General features: G+C 29.7%; 2 protein-coding genes, 1 long non-coding RNA gene and 2 pseudogenes across 3 annotated transcripts; 2 read left to right on the forward strand and 3 right to left on the reverse strand.

The window, feature by feature from the left end:
• Positions 1-673: 673 nt before the first annotated feature.
• Positions 674-1973, reverse strand: LOC149884886 (uncharacterized; annotated as a pseudogene).
• A 443-nt stretch (positions 1974-2416) lies between these two features.
• Positions 2417-2926, forward strand: LOC149884887 (uncharacterized). The gene has a single exon (XM_090094578.1). The coding sequence runs from the start codon at positions 2417-2419 to the stop codon at positions 2924-2926; it is 510 nt and encodes a 169-aa protein (XP_089950704.1).
• Positions 2927-4082: 1156 nt separating this feature from the next.
• On the reverse strand, positions 4083-7060 carry LOC145182128 (uncharacterized). The gene is made up of 2 exons (XM_090094579.1): positions 6927-7060; positions 4083-6035 (listed from the first exon to the last, which is right to left on the reverse strand). The coding sequence occupies exon 2, from the start codon at positions 5271-5273 to the stop codon at positions 4083-4085; it is 1191 nt and encodes a 396-aa protein (XP_089950705.1). The 5' UTR covers positions 5274-6035; positions 6927-7060.
• Positions 7061-7225: 165 nt separating this feature from the next.
• LOC149884888 (uncharacterized) lies at positions 7226-9139 on the forward strand. Its single transcript, XR_016454909.1, has 3 exons — positions 7226-7405; positions 7695-8932; positions 9035-9139. It is a non-coding gene; the product is annotated as an uncharacterized LOC149884888 (long non-coding RNA).
• A 3798-nt stretch (positions 9140-12937) lies between these two features.
• On the reverse strand, positions 12938-13565 carry LOC149884889 (uncharacterized; annotated as a pseudogene).
• Between the last annotated feature and the right edge of the window lie 1865 nt (positions 13566-15430).

The raw sequence follows: 15430 nt of genomic DNA on the forward strand, positions 1-15430 counted from the left end.
GGGATTATCTAAGTAACAAAGTAAACCAACAACATTTCTTTTTTTAGTTATTCATAGGTAGCAGTAAATAGTTTTTAATAATTTTTGCTATTCTTTTAATTTTTATTCCTTTTAACTTTTTATTGGAAACAAAATTATTTTTTTTTGATTTAATAAAATCAATCTCTTCTTGTTGTTAGTATTGTTTTTTAAAGAAGGAAATGCATACAGTTTGGTAAATAGGAAAAGTATACTATAGTATAAATCTGCAGGGGAGAGGCACACTTAAGAGTAATATAGGTATTACCCATATGAAAACTGAACACTTAAGAATAATATTGATGTTACCCACATGAAAACGGAAAATAAAGTGAAAAAAACATTTTAATGAAAATAGAAACACTTATTTATTGAATTAAAAAGAAAAGAACAATGATTGAGTACTTAAAAAAAGCATAAAACTTAAAATAATCTGAGAAAATCAACAATGTTCAAGATTGGAGCCCCGGACACAATCTTTACATAAAATTTTAATTTTTTTTCAACTAATGGGCTCATCTTTCATTCATAATTTAAATTATATCATGTCACACAAACATCCCAGTTATTGGCACGAGTAATTTTAACATAACTTTCGTATGCCTAATCCCTCAGGGTTATGAGATTATTTTTAGATGTTGTTTTAGGGTTGTGGGAGTTTTTCCATGAAGGCACCTTTCTAACATGTTTTCATCTGATAAATCAATAAATATTAGTTTAATTATGTCCCTAATAGCAGTAGGCAGTCCTAGTTTTTGTTTATAAACATTTGTTTTTGAACTTTGTCTGCTTGGCATTTGCACCAAGTATTAATAGTTCAAGGACACATTGCATGTCTTACATCAGAAGATGATGCCTCAGAACAATGAAATTATACAGCTCTAATAACCTTTTTTAGCTCATAAACAGACTTCCCATAGCATTGACAAATCACAATTCCAAAATAATTTTGTAACTTGTTAATTTTTTTGTCTATAAGACAACCAACACCCCCTAATCTTTTACCATCACTTAATAAGCTGTTATTAGTTGCTTTTACTTTCTTAGCCTTGCTCCAACTCTTTTTTGAATATGACCTACACATTCAAGTTTGGTTAATTCTTTCCTATCATAAGGATTCTGTTTTTGAATGTCTACAAATGCTTTAGAGTCACTGCCTCCAAAATAATTTATATCTTGGTTTCCTTTCTAAAACAGAAGCATTAAAACACACGACAAATCCTGCTGCTCCCACAGATCCAGCAGATCCAATATGATTAAGGTGACAGTCATTTTTGTATTTTTACATAAATTCTACATACTCATCAGAGTTAAACTTATCCTCCCAGAGTCCACAAACTTTACATATTTTTGTGTGAACACAATAGTCAAGGTATTTTTCTGTATCAACTGCAATAATAGTCACTATACCATTTAAAGAGTTATATCCTTGTTCCTGCCATGCACCATCACAAGAAACAGTAATATCTGAAATTCCAGTATTATCTCTTACTGTAAACTCAAGAGCTGCATTGATCATTGAGTGTGTTGCAATATATTTATATTACAGCCATATTTTATTTTGAAAGTCATTAGATGTGGCTTTTTGAAGTGGAGGTGGTAAGTTTAAAAAACCACATAGTTTTTCTAATGCACTATGTCCTTTTCCAATTTCACACTTTTACTGCAATTACTGAAAGTAAATTTATATCAAAAGATTTTTCAGAAGTTTTACTTGAAACTTTTTTAACGGTATAGAACTTCAATTTCCATAAACACTCAGCGCAACTCAATAGCAACAAAGAACTTAAGTCTTTTTTATTTTTATGATCTATATTCATGTTGATAGCCTTGCTCTCACAGTCAGGGCATGTTCCAACTTGGTTAGACGATAATTCGTCTGACTTTTTTTTTCCCGTGAACTTTGGGAAGTCAGACGAGAAAACTTTGGTTTTTGCGCTAATGCAATTTTTCATCTACCGGAACTGCTCAAAAATTTAGCACACATAAGATTTAAGTTTCATTTTTCTTCTTTTAATTGAACTTTTAGGCGGTAAACTTCTTATGCCTTTTCAATTTTTTTTATTTACAGTTAATTAAAACATACCTTATATAGAAAAAAAAATTGAAAAAAAATTACGTTAATTTTACCATCTATTTTTAACTTAAACAGAAACCGATAATTAAAGCGGTGTAAAAAAGCTGCTCATAAGTTTAGCACACTTGCACTTCTATTGTCTTTTAACTGCCGCTCTTTACTTTTTGACGTCAAAACTTTATTAAAAAGTAAATTTAACTATCCATTTTTACATAAACAAAACTGAACAAAAGTTTCAAAGATATAAATAGTATGTATTACCTCATTTGAAATAAACTTGGTATTTTTCGCTTAAATTTTGTCCATAATGTGACCAATAAGATGGGAAAAAAATCAATTAGCTCTGAAATAAAACAGCGTATTGTAGGACTACACCTTGGTGGTTTCAACAGCTCTGAAATTGCTCGAACTCTTAAGTCTGTATCTCGTTCATGTGTACTCAGAACAATTCAGAAATTTGAAAAAACTGGTACTACTGCAGACAAAAACCGATCTGGACGACCAAGAATCACAAGCATCACCGATGATAACAGTATCTATAGAATTGCAAGAAAAAACCCTAAATACTCAGCCAAAGAGATTGCACAAGAAGTGAACTTGGCTCTAAAAAATCATATCTCAAGACAAACTGTAAATAGAAGTTTGATTGATCGAAAACTTTGTTGCTACGTTGCTGCTAAAAAACCACTGCTTAAACCAATTGATCGGTTAAAACGTATCAAATTTTGTAGAGCTATTTTGAAAATGACTAATTATGAACTAAGAAGAATAATATTCAGTGACGAATCCAACTTTACAGTTATTAACCGAAAGAACAGAGTGATTATCTGAAGACACTATATTGAGATGTTTCGTAGTCGCTTCATTGTGCCGCGACTACAAGGTGGTGGAGGTTCGGTAGGCATATGGGGTTGCATCACTAATGACGGCCCAGGTCTCTGCTACTTATACAATGGTCGTATGGATCAACATAAATATATCGAAACGCTTGAAAATCATTTAACCCCGACTAGAGACATCTTTTTTAGCAATGAGTCAGAGTGGCAATTTCAACAAGATAACGCTCCTTGTCACAAGGCAAAAACGGTGACTATTTGGTTTCAAGAAAACAGCATTAAGGTACTTCAGTGGCCAGCTAGATCACCTGACCTTAATCCAATCGAAAATGTATGGACTGTACTGGACCGCAAACTCACTAAAGCTCCCGTAACATCAGCTGAACATCTTAGGGAAAGTTTGAAAGAGTCGTTCGACAGCTTATCAACTGATTATTGCCGAAAACTTTTTGATTCAATTAAAAGAAGATGTGAACTATGCATAAAGAACAAAGGTGGACATATCCCTTATTGATCTTGCTATTAAAGCAAACTTAAATCCAGGTGTGCTAAACTTATGAGCGGCTTTTTTTAACTTTTTTTTATATGTTAACTTTGATTAAAGATATTTAGTGTTAGACATTTGTTTTTTTTAGTTTTTTTTTCTCTTAATGTAATTAAAAAAGTCAAATAAATATTTTTTGTTTTTTAAAAAACCTTGAATTTCTTATTTTTTACTTTTATTTCATTTTTAAAGAAAAAAACGCAACTTAAATCTAATGTGTGCTAAATTTTTGAGCAGTATTGTATGTTCCTGCGGCTTTTCTTTGATCTTAATGAAATATCGTAAAGTTTCGGGGGGTTAATCATGGGTTACGCCAAAATTTAGTTAATTAAATTATCAGTGCTATTTAGAAGCAGTATAACAAAAGAAAAAGATAATTTAAAGTATGCTTTTAAAAAAGTTTGCGATTTATTTTTTATTAAATTTTTAAAGGATTACGAAAAAGAAGCTTTAAAAGCTCTCGGCAATGGCATACTACCCCCGTCCTTAAACCTGCAAAACGAAATTATATTTCGCCATTATTCATTTTTTTAAATAACCAAAGTTTTCTCGTCTGACTTCCCAAAGTTCACGGGAAAAAAAAGTCAGACGAACTATCGTCTACAACTTAGTAAGAATTTGTACAATCATGGCCTACTTTATACACGGCCGGATATGTTGCATAAATAGAGTCGTTCGACTCTTTATCTTGTCCAGTTAATCTACCACTGTGGTATTCACAAGATTGCTGCAGATACATTTCATCAAAAAGAATAACACAATCATTGCTTATTTTGTCCTCATTTAACAATAACTTTAATGATTTTATTGAATCAATTCCACCTGATACTAACTTCTTTAATAGTGACTTTGACGGTAAAGGAAGTTGTTCCAGAAGATGCGAATAAGCCTGAGATGATGAATATCTTTGCATTAGTGCAAAACGTAACACTTTTGAAGAATATGGAGGTCGACCTTTAGATTTAAAAAAGGTTAGTTTTGAAAGTTCATTAACTAAATAATAGGAATTTCCTTTAACAAGGTTGAGCATATAAGACACCAAATTGTCTAAAATAGATAAACTTGTGAGTTTACAATTGTTGATAGTTCTAAACCAATGAGGAAGTGGAAGTGGACAACTTTTATAATGCAGTTTTACATGCAAATTGTTATCAACACTTATTGATTCAATAAAAGGAGTGGAGTCTACAAAAAACAAACGATAATATAAAACAAAACTTTCATATCTTTGAAAACTAAATCCATTTGGAGAGTTAGATTCATGAAGCATATCAATGTTTTTTATTTTATCCATTTCTTGAAATGAATGAATTTCATCTGGGATAGTAGAATCTCGTTTAGTTGGTGGTTTACGAAAGTTAGAAACTTTAGGCATTACAGAAGATGGAATACAAGTTTCTTCAGAATAAATAGATGGAACAGGTTTTAACTCGTGTTTTAAAGTAACTCGTTTTCCATATTTTAAATATTTTTCTTCAAAATGATCCATGCAAATAACTGAATGTTTGCTTGGTTTCCAATCTTTTCTGTTTACAAATTTAATCCATTTTTCTTCTAAATTAGTATCTTTGGGAAAACTAAAAACAGTTTTACTTGGATAAAGAGAACTAGGTTCACTTTTTTTAAATTTATAGCCAGTTCGACAATTAACCACAGCGCATTTATTTACCATATTTCTCACAACTAATTTGGAAACTTGATCAACACGACGTTCTTGCCAAAAAGAACCATGAAAAACTGGCCTTCTAATTTTCGGCCTATTTATGCAACATATCCGGCCGTGTATAAAGTAGGCCATGGTACAATAATGTAAGGGTCTGCGTCTCGTTATTTTTTTTAATCGAGACGAGACGATCCTAAAAGCTTTGTCCCGATTAGCGATAAATATCGAGACAATTTTCAATTTTCACTCGAAATCCGGGACGATACCGAGACGAGGCGAGATGTCCCGGACAAAATAGGAGCTTTACAATTTCCCGGAATTTACATCTTTTTAACGGGACATACCGAGACATAATTAGACATACTAGTTAATCCTTAATGTGAAAAATTGAAATAATGAATTTCTGGCGCAATTACTATTATCTATTTCAGATGCTATTATTGATATTGTTATACCATCTATATAAACTCAGCTTTATAAAAATTAATGGTAGCAACTGAAATCAGGGGGAAAAAAATATTTTTGGAATAGTATTTCCACTAAAATATATTGGAAGAAGGGGATAAATATGTGTCCAAGAGCTGAGTTTCTGATATTGTTTACCGTTGAGGTCAGTATTCACTTCTAATGCAAGAGTTTGTTTTACACTCATATTTAAGGGAAAGATTATCCAAAGTGTCTTTAAGTTTTTTGATCCATAAAACATTTGACTTTTTTTAAAAAGTGTAATTCTTGCAGAGACTAACAATAGAGCATGATGTTCAATACCTAGTTCTTTTATTTTTTCTCTTTTCCTTTGCTCTCCAAGGACCACCCATTGTTTATGGGGTTTTCCAGAACCAAAATGGCTACTTTTATTGGTCATAAGATTTTCTTGAAGCCATTGGTATTCTTTTTCTATAAAAGAATCATAATTTCTACCATATTGTTTTAGTTTTTTTCCTCATTTTTGAAATAGATCTATCTAAAGTAGCATTAATTTATGTTCTCTTTACTAATTTCTTCAGTTTTATTTGATTTTGTTAAGTAAATCCTTCCAAAATCGTAATTTATCCACTCCTAATTCAAGTATATTCGGGATAAGATCTAATCTTTTTGTTGTTGTTGTTTTTAAAACCATTAATATTTATCAGAAACATTTTTGAGTACTTTACATAATTTTCACTTTACACTGTTTAACATTTTATATTTTTATTGCTTTGACAATTATCACATTACAGTTCCCTATAATGTTTAAGTAAATAATGTTACTTATTACAAGAAATATTGAAGTTGTGAAGTAATGCTATTTCAAATATCTAGCACTTCTTGAATAGTAAATCATTATTCAAATAAAAACATTTTAACAAATTTCTAAGTAGCATATGATGACAAAAATATGTTACTTGAAACAATATTTGATATGTTGAAACAAGTTATACAAGTAAAAAACTCAAATTCAAGAAATACAAATGTCATTGAGTTCATAAAAACCTTGTTATCCGCCATTTTCATTTATTTTGATATAATAAAGCACTGTTAAAAATTGACATTTGTATTTCTTCAAAAAATATATAAAGTTAAAAGATTATCTTCAAAGTAAATATAGACTTTAATTTAGATTAAAAGTTCTCCATTTTTACTAAATAAAAATCTCTCATTTTTTAGATTTCTTTGAAAATAATATTAAAATTTTTAACTTCTAACCATAAAATGTAAAATATAAGTTTTATGAAAAAACTGTTTTCACTTTTTAAATAAATGATCATTCTAATTTAATATTATTTTAAAAAAGGGCACTATATTTACCAAAAAATTGTGAGGGGTTTAGTGCCATTTTTGTTGTTGTTTTGAGTCACTGTGCGTCATTTCTGGCTGGCTAAACCAACTTGGTTGGCAAAAAATTTTCTTCACTGCGAAAGCGCGAGTTAGATATCTAGTTTATATAATTGATCTGTCTCGTAAAGTTTTTTAATTATCCGGGACACAGTTTTTAAATTCCGAGAAAAAATTTTGTCCCGATATATAACTTTATTCCGGGATAATCGTTTCCTTTGTCTCGCTATTTTTTCCGGTAATATTCTCGTCTCGTTACGCTTTTCCCGGTTCATTTCGAGAAAACCATTCCGAGACGCAGACCCTTACAATAATACCAAGATCAATTACAACATAGCTAGACTCATTTTTATTACTTTAAGGTTGTGGAATAGTTTCATTATTGACAAAAAAAAAATATCCGTGTTCACTCAAGGCATGCGACCGCACGCCTCTCCTGGGAAGGCCTGGTGGTAATAAGTGCTTTATAGTTGTTTTATCAATGTGTTTTTATAATAATGTAAAGTGTTTTTTTACTGTTTGTGTATGTGTTAATATGTGTTACATAATTGTTTAAAAAAGGGGTTTAAATATTTATATAAGGTATTTATTTATTTTAGTATATATTTAACCTTATATACATATTTAAACACATTTATTGTGCTTATAGTTTGTACATGTGTTTATATTATGTTCTTTCCGTGTTTTTAAAGTGCTGTGACATGGTAAACATCTACCTGAAAATCAAATATTTTATTTTAGAGAAGGAGCAGAACAAATGGCTTTAGATCGTGCAGCTCAACGTGATAAGCACCTAACGGCATAGTTTAAGTTAAATACTGAAAATGAAAGAGCACATTGCTATTCTTATGTAGACATTCCTTATCACTTTGTATTTGATGATAAACATTGTAAATGGAAGGTTAGATAAAGGGATGGTAATAAGGTGATAATAAGTTAATCCAACAAGTAAAAAACTTGATGGTAATAAGGTGATATAAAGTTAATCCAACTGGAGGATTTTTTTTTTTATTAGACTGTTATTTTTGCAAGCAAAAGGAGCAACATCTTGGGAGGATGTGCATACTGTAAATGGTATTGTCCTTGAAACGTTTTGTGAAGCATGTGTTTGTTTTCAATTATTTTGACCTTTTGTGAACCTGACAATCCTTTACATCTCTGGAATACATACAAATTTTTTATGATGGAAGATTTCATTCACCACTCAGTCCCACTTCTAATAGCTGAACAAGCTACTCTTCATCAATTTGAAAAGATTATTAATAAAATGTGTTATATAAAACCATATTTGTTTATAGTTGTATATATGTTTAAATTATGTTGTTTCCATGTTTTCAAAGTGGTGTGATTTGGCATTATGTTGAGCAAGATTGATAACCTTGCCAGCCAAGCAATTTACTTATAGCAGAGTTGTGACTTGGCAGCATTTAGTGCCAGGCGGAGTTACTGCTTTGGAGCTAGGTTGTGTTGTCTAGCCTTTTTTAATTATTCTCAAAAAAAAAAATAATAATGTCTGTTAATGTTTAGCGTAATGTGTATGAGAGTATGCAACCTTGATCTTTAAATCTAGGGTGTTTTCATGTCCTAAATTTGAAGTGATTGAATAACTAATATTGAACATAAAAACAAATATACTTTTATGTATTTATATGTTTAGTAAAAAGATAGACTTAGTTAACTTTAAATTAGTTTTCTAATTTTGCCTTTCATATTTTAATTTGGTTTGTTATCTTCACTGGATTTTAGGATCAAGGATGTAAATATGCTATTGTTTTGTGTTATTGTTGTGATGTTTTATGTTGGTATTCATTTTTAACAATAGACACCTTCATGTTGGTGACTATTGTAAAAAATGAATAATAGGCTGTTTCATTATTGGTACTTACTGCTTTTATTTATTTACTGAAAGCCAAGACAACATTATGCTAAAACTGCATGTTTATATTAACTGCCATGTCAAAATGGGTTACTATAAATAGGTAAATCGATTTTCAGTTTTTTTTGTGGTGTTTTATTTATTTTTTTTTTTTTTGTGGTTTTTGTAATTATAGTATCATAATTCCATTTTTTTTTTTCTTTAGGATTTACGATTGACGCTTTTATACGATTTATAAAAAGAAACCTGATTACCTTTTATTGTAAATTCTGGTCAGTTAAAATGATATAAATGTATGCAATTAGTTCAATTTTTTTAAAGTTTTCTCTATTTTAAGCCTAATAATTTGCTGTATGTAATTTAGGGAATCTTTTTAAATGGGTGGTTAATATTGTAGTTTAGCGCATTTTTCAAATATCGAGTTATTTAAATTTGATAAGATTTTTAACTAATTAATTAGCTTAGTTTGCATTTGCAACACTTTTGAGGAAAGAAAAAATTTTTATATATATTAAATTCTTATAAATATTAAAAAGAAAAAATTCTTATACACGTAAATCATTGTTTTACATTTCATTATTCTGGTAAAAGGTCTTCATCAAAAACTTGACTACTCTTAATAAAAATAACTATTCTCCTGACCACCATTAAGGCAAAAACGGGGAAGGGAGGTCCTTTATTAGTGTCAAAATATTTAAGAAAATTAAATTTCGAGTAACAAAAGGAATTTTTAGTAAATGGTAGTAAATTACCGTTTACTAAAAGCTATTGAAACAGAGGACATATATATAAAAATGGTCAGATTAGTGCCATATATAGTAATGGTCAGTTATTTTTAATAAATTAATTTGGTTGTGTGCATTTAACGTTTTAAAGAAAATTTCCTGTTTTAAAGAAAAATGTATCAAAGGGATACCAAAAAATTAATAAATCATGTATAATTTACGTTCGCTTAATATTAATCCTATTAATTAAAGTTCATGTTATAAAAAATATAACAAGAATATAGCCTTACTTTTTCGTCAATTTAAAGCATGATAAAGTGTTATTATTTTGTGTTAGTAACTAAAAACATTGTGTTGAACTTAGTATCGAGAAAAATGGTTCTGCCTTACACTGATATGATCTATGTCAGTTGTAAATTACTCAATTTCAAATACTTGGTAAATTATTTTACCTCCGCATACTTTTTATTTTAATTTTACAAGTGGTTCAATTTTTTTAATTTGAAGGGTTTTTTCTAAAAGGTTATTAGTTAAGGTTTCGCAACTTTAAATTGTGGAAAACAGCCACTATAAATTAACAGACCGACCATAACCCGTATTACGGGTTGCTTATTGCTAGTATATATATGGTTTTTGAATAGGATAAGTTTTTTTAATTGCTTCCTAAACTTTTTTAAAGTTAGTTGTCAGTTTGTGCTTTAACCAGGTGATAAAGATGTATTTTTGCATAGATTTCTGAAACAAGTTCAGGTAATAAAGATGTGTTTTTGCATAGTTTTCTGAAATAAGTCTAGGTGATAAATGTATTGTTTATTAAATATTTCTATATTCAAAGTTTTGTAGCTACCTAGAGCACAATGGTTTCATGTCCAGGGAACTACTCAATCTGTTATATTGCTGTAGTTTATTAATATTATAGAATTTTCTATTTTAGAGATAAATATGCATAAAATGAATGTAAATACAATAAAGAAAAAAATAATGTCACTGTTTTAAAGAATTTTACCAAAACCAATTTATGGCAAACCGTCAAGACTAACTAAGTATTTAATGTTAACATAATATGATTACCAGCTATTAAGCATCTGCGTCTCGTTATTTTTTTTATTCGAGACGAGACAAGACAATGATATCCGGGATAGAAAGATGATCCGAAAGAAAATTTATTGTCCCGGTTTATAACTCTATTCCGGGACAGTTTATTCGTCAATTTTTTCTGGGTTATTTCTCGTCTCGTTACGCTTGTTCCGGTTCATTTCGAGAAAGCGATTCCGAGACGCAGACCATTACCAGCTATAAGTACACTAAATTTTATTTCACAAAAACAAATGGGTTATTATGTGTTTTTTATGACAAATGAAATAATATATGAAATATGAAAAACGAAAACATGAAATATCTGGTTGCCGTTTGCAAGATAATTATAAATTTGAATAACTTTTTAAAAGGTTTGGTTTTATCAAATGAATTGTAAAAAAGCCTTTTAGAAATTACATCAACTAAAAAGAATGCATACTGGAATATATATTATGGAGCTTATAGAGTAGTCAAGGCAAAAAACGGCGACATATTGGAAAAAATACTAAAAAAATACACAAAATTAAGACTGGTGAATCTTGACAAAAAATTTTATTTCAGCTTTTTTCTATATTTCGCTATACTTTTTTTAGTCATTTTAAAATTATCCTTACAGGTCTATATTATTATTGGCAGACCTTTTTTACACAAAAAATGTTCCCAAATTTACCAATGTTCATCTTGAAAAAATGATGAAAATCTGTTCGTGCCGACAACTAATTTCCTTTGCCTTGGTGTAATTTGTTTAGTAATTTGTCAACGTGTGATGTAGTTACTTTATCCTGAACAGTCTTATAAAACAAATGCCATAAAAGTTTAAACTAAAAACACGCGATTAGAGTTTCTGTTTTAAAACTGTGGTCTGCCATTTTAATAGATTTTTTTGTTGACGGGTGAAAATTTAGAGTTTGTCAGAAACTCGCATGGCTCGCCTATTTCTGCGGCCGCTTTGATGTAAAACAAAGAGATGCACGTCCATCTCTTAAGCTTGGTTTTCAATAGTTGTAGGAATATCGTACAACAGTTGCACAACAACTTTGTTTTATAATGGAAACATTTTCTAGTGCAAGTTGCATAACTTAACGTCGGTTGTACGACAAATTTTATGTTGTACAACTACGGTTGTGAGTTTTTAAAAAGATCTATTTCTGCAACAGTATTTTGTTTTTTGTGCAAAACGTGCAGCTTATTTTTTTATTGGAAACCACACAACTGTTGTACAACAATCAAGTTTACAAAATATCGCCATTTTTTACAAAGCATGGCGACGGCTCCATCTTGTGTGTTAGAAAAAATCTCTATGGCAGATTTTATGAACGAAGTTCAAAAATTTTCGGTTTTGTATAATAAGTTTGATAAGGTATTTAAAGACAAATAGAAAAAGAAAAATGCATGGGAAGAAATTGGTCGCCTGTCAAACTTATCAGCTAATCAAGTGGAAGAAAAGTATAAAAGCATTCGAAATAGTTATGAAGGTGGCTGAAATCAAAGTGAAATATCCTATCAGGTTCTGGAAGTTCCACCTTAGTTTCTTCAGCTCGATTGGCTAAATACTTTTATAGAACATCGTGAAACAACATCGAATATTTGTTCAACCTCTCTGATTCCAGATTAGAAACAACGAATTTGGAGGAAAACGTTGAGGTGGTTTGTGAGCAAGTTGAAAATATTCATCATCCATTGAACAAGGAGCTAGATAATCATTTATCTGAAGATGTGACTGAAAAAAACGATTATATAAATTCTTGTGTGCAAGTAGAGTCAAGTGAATCGACAATTCATACTAATAACAAAACTAAAAGAAAAAGAAAAAAATTAGATTCTGATGATTTACTTGACAAAACTTTAGTGAAAACATTAGAAAAGATTAACTCCAATATTGAAAATCCGACTGAAGAATAGCAGGATAAAGATTATTTATTTATGAAATCATTAATTCCACAGCTAAAGCAATTAAACAGTTATTCCAAAGCTTTGGCTAAAGCTCAAATACAAAGCACTTCTTCTCAAATTAGAGTTTCCAGATAAAGGTGAAACAATCTAGCCTCTCTGTTTAACCTTTTAATGTGAATAAATAATGTAAATATTACATTATTTATTCACATTAAAGCTAGCTTACTATTTTGTTTAACCAATTGATGTGAAAAACTACACACTTTAAATAAAACCATTGAGGTATAATATACATCTTTTATTAACTTTTAACTATTGAGGAATATCTAAAATTTAAAAAAGTAAAAAAGTATTATTTTTTTAAATCATATTGTCATTCAAAAGAAAGTTTATTAAAGTATATTACATATAATCTAGTTATTAAAATGATTGTGGCCACATGGTTGAACATAGTCCAATTGCCACGAAAGGCTTCCTTCACATGAATTAAAATAATCTTTAGAAGTATTTCTTATTGCAATTGCATCAAAAAATGATTTAATACTTTTTGATTTTGAGGAATTAAGCAAACATACTTGATCTTGTAATTCTTTTTTCCGATCTCCTTGAATAACAATTGCTGAATTACTTTCACTATCAACAAAACCAGTAGAGATATAATGTGCATCCATTTATTAAATACAAATAGTTGCGAAGACAGACAGTAGCCTTTATTATATTTTCCACTTTCAATGGTTTTGCTTTATTTGGAGATTTGTAAATTCTCCATCTAGCAGCTAAAGTTCCAAAGCTATTTTCAATTCTTCTCCGTGCTCTTGGTAGGCAATAACTAAAAACTCTTTGCTGAACGGTAAGGTTTTTACCTGGGTATGGTTTTATTAACCATGGTTTAAGTGTAAATATATCATCTACAACAAAGAATGGTGGAACTTTAGGATCGATTTCAGACATTTCTGCTAAATGAAAATTTCCCATGTTAAATGCTCTACCAAATGTGCTTGCCTTTAAAATAGCAGCATCATTATCCCTTCCATAAGCCCAACAGGTTTGAAGATCCGATTTAATGACAAAAGCCGTTCAAGTCTGTTAGGAGACATTCTTAAGTAACGATATAAAAGTTCTCTATCAAATAGCATCATTTCTTGCACTAAAGGACTAAACGCACCTTGCTTAACGCGTTTTTTAAATAGTTCTGTGACCCAAAACATATGCTTTCTATTTTTTACGCTTTTTCAGCGTCTTAAAATTAAAAGTATAACAAAAAGTCGATAATTTAGAAAGAGATTTTTTTTATGAAGACCATTTTTTGTTTGTTTACACTGTTTTTTTGAAAGATCTTTGCGCTAATTCAAATCAATGGAAACATTGCATTGCACAACAATTTACCGCACAACAAATCAAATGAATGTTGCACGATTGTTGAACGATATTTCTACAGCTATTTGAAACCAAGCTTTATACGTCCATGCTTTGATTTCTAATTGCATCATTCCAGTCTGGCAAAACAAACCTGGCTGGCAAAAAATTTGCTTCACTGCGGAAGCACGAGTTAGATATTTAGTTAATATATATCATTGATCCTTCCAAGCCTATCAAATAGGACGTCATCTGAAAACTTTGTTGATCAACAAAAGTCAAAAATGCATAAAAAAAAGTAAAAGTTTTGTAAAAATAATCAAATTTAACCAATTTTGAAGGTAAGAAATGACAATATTCTTACCTTTCAAGATTCTTTTTTTAATTTAGTCTAGAACCCGCCTAAAAATGACTTAGGGGCCCCTTAAGGGTCTCTTAGTTGTTCAGGGTACTTTAAGGGCGAATTTTCTCAAACAATTTTTTTTATTAAAACTTCAAAATAGTAGCTTACATTTCTTTTCAGATTGAAATTAGTATACTTTTAATGATTTTTAAAAATTAGAGTGTGTTTAAGTGAGATCCTAATAAGGAGTGGGTTAGGGCAAAATTAGGGCTAGCCCGAAATCGGCTTCAATTTTCTGGAATTTTAAAACTCGGAAAAAGCGATTTAACAGAACAACTTTGCTTATACTGACATTGTTTTTACAAACTTTACAAAAATTCTTTGAGTGATTTTTTTTATGTCAGTAATTTAGATATTTTAGTAAATAAAAATTGTATGCAAAACTTATGTAGAGGAGAGTTTTTTAGTATAAGAGAAAATGTAGAACTGAAACGTTGTGTTCGCTGCGAGAAAGCTACATGCTCAACGCCGTTAATGCATGTTCTGGAAAATACACGAATTTTGCGTTTTTACAAAAAGGTTATGTTTCACTGTATTTTTTTAGCCCAAATAATTTTTTTTTTAATTTTTTTTTTCTCCTAACGCTTTAGTTTGTCTAAAATCAAACAGAGTTAAATTTTTTTTTTAATTACTCAAGTTTAGATTAAGATAGACAAAATTTTGCTTTATAGTTGATGAACCATATTTTGGTATAATATGGTGCTGCTCTAAATGAAGATAAAATATTAAATTGAGAAAACAACTTTTTCAAACAAGTTTTAAGTTATATGTTTAATTTCTAACCAGTCATATGTCTGCAAACATATTAAAGGTCGAAAAAATTTAGTTATTTCAAGTTTAAGATCTGTTTTTTCCATTTTATATGAAAGTTTTTGTTAATATGAGTGTGAAGAACACACAAATTGACATACGACTAGTTAGACTTTTAAAGTTAAACCTCTTTAGAGGTTTAACTTTAAAAGTTTTATAATATAGCTTAGAAAATAAGCTATATTATTTTCTAAGCTTAGAAAATAATATAGCTTATTTTCTAAGCTCAAAATTTAAACATTACTGTGATATGAACCACCCCTATTTCACAATGCCATAAAACTATTTAACAAGAATTCCGGTCTTTAAATTACCAAAGATTAATGTAAACATGTAA

This window comes from Hydra viridissima, unplaced genomic scaffold, assembly GCF_058129835.1.
Source record: "Hydra viridissima isolate aposymbiotic clone 2 unplaced genomic scaffold, HvirCarnegie_v1 scaffold_8, whole genome shotgun sequence".
NCBI classification, from domain to species: Eukaryota; Metazoa; Cnidaria; class Hydrozoa; order Anthoathecata; family Hydridae; genus Hydra; species Hydra viridissima.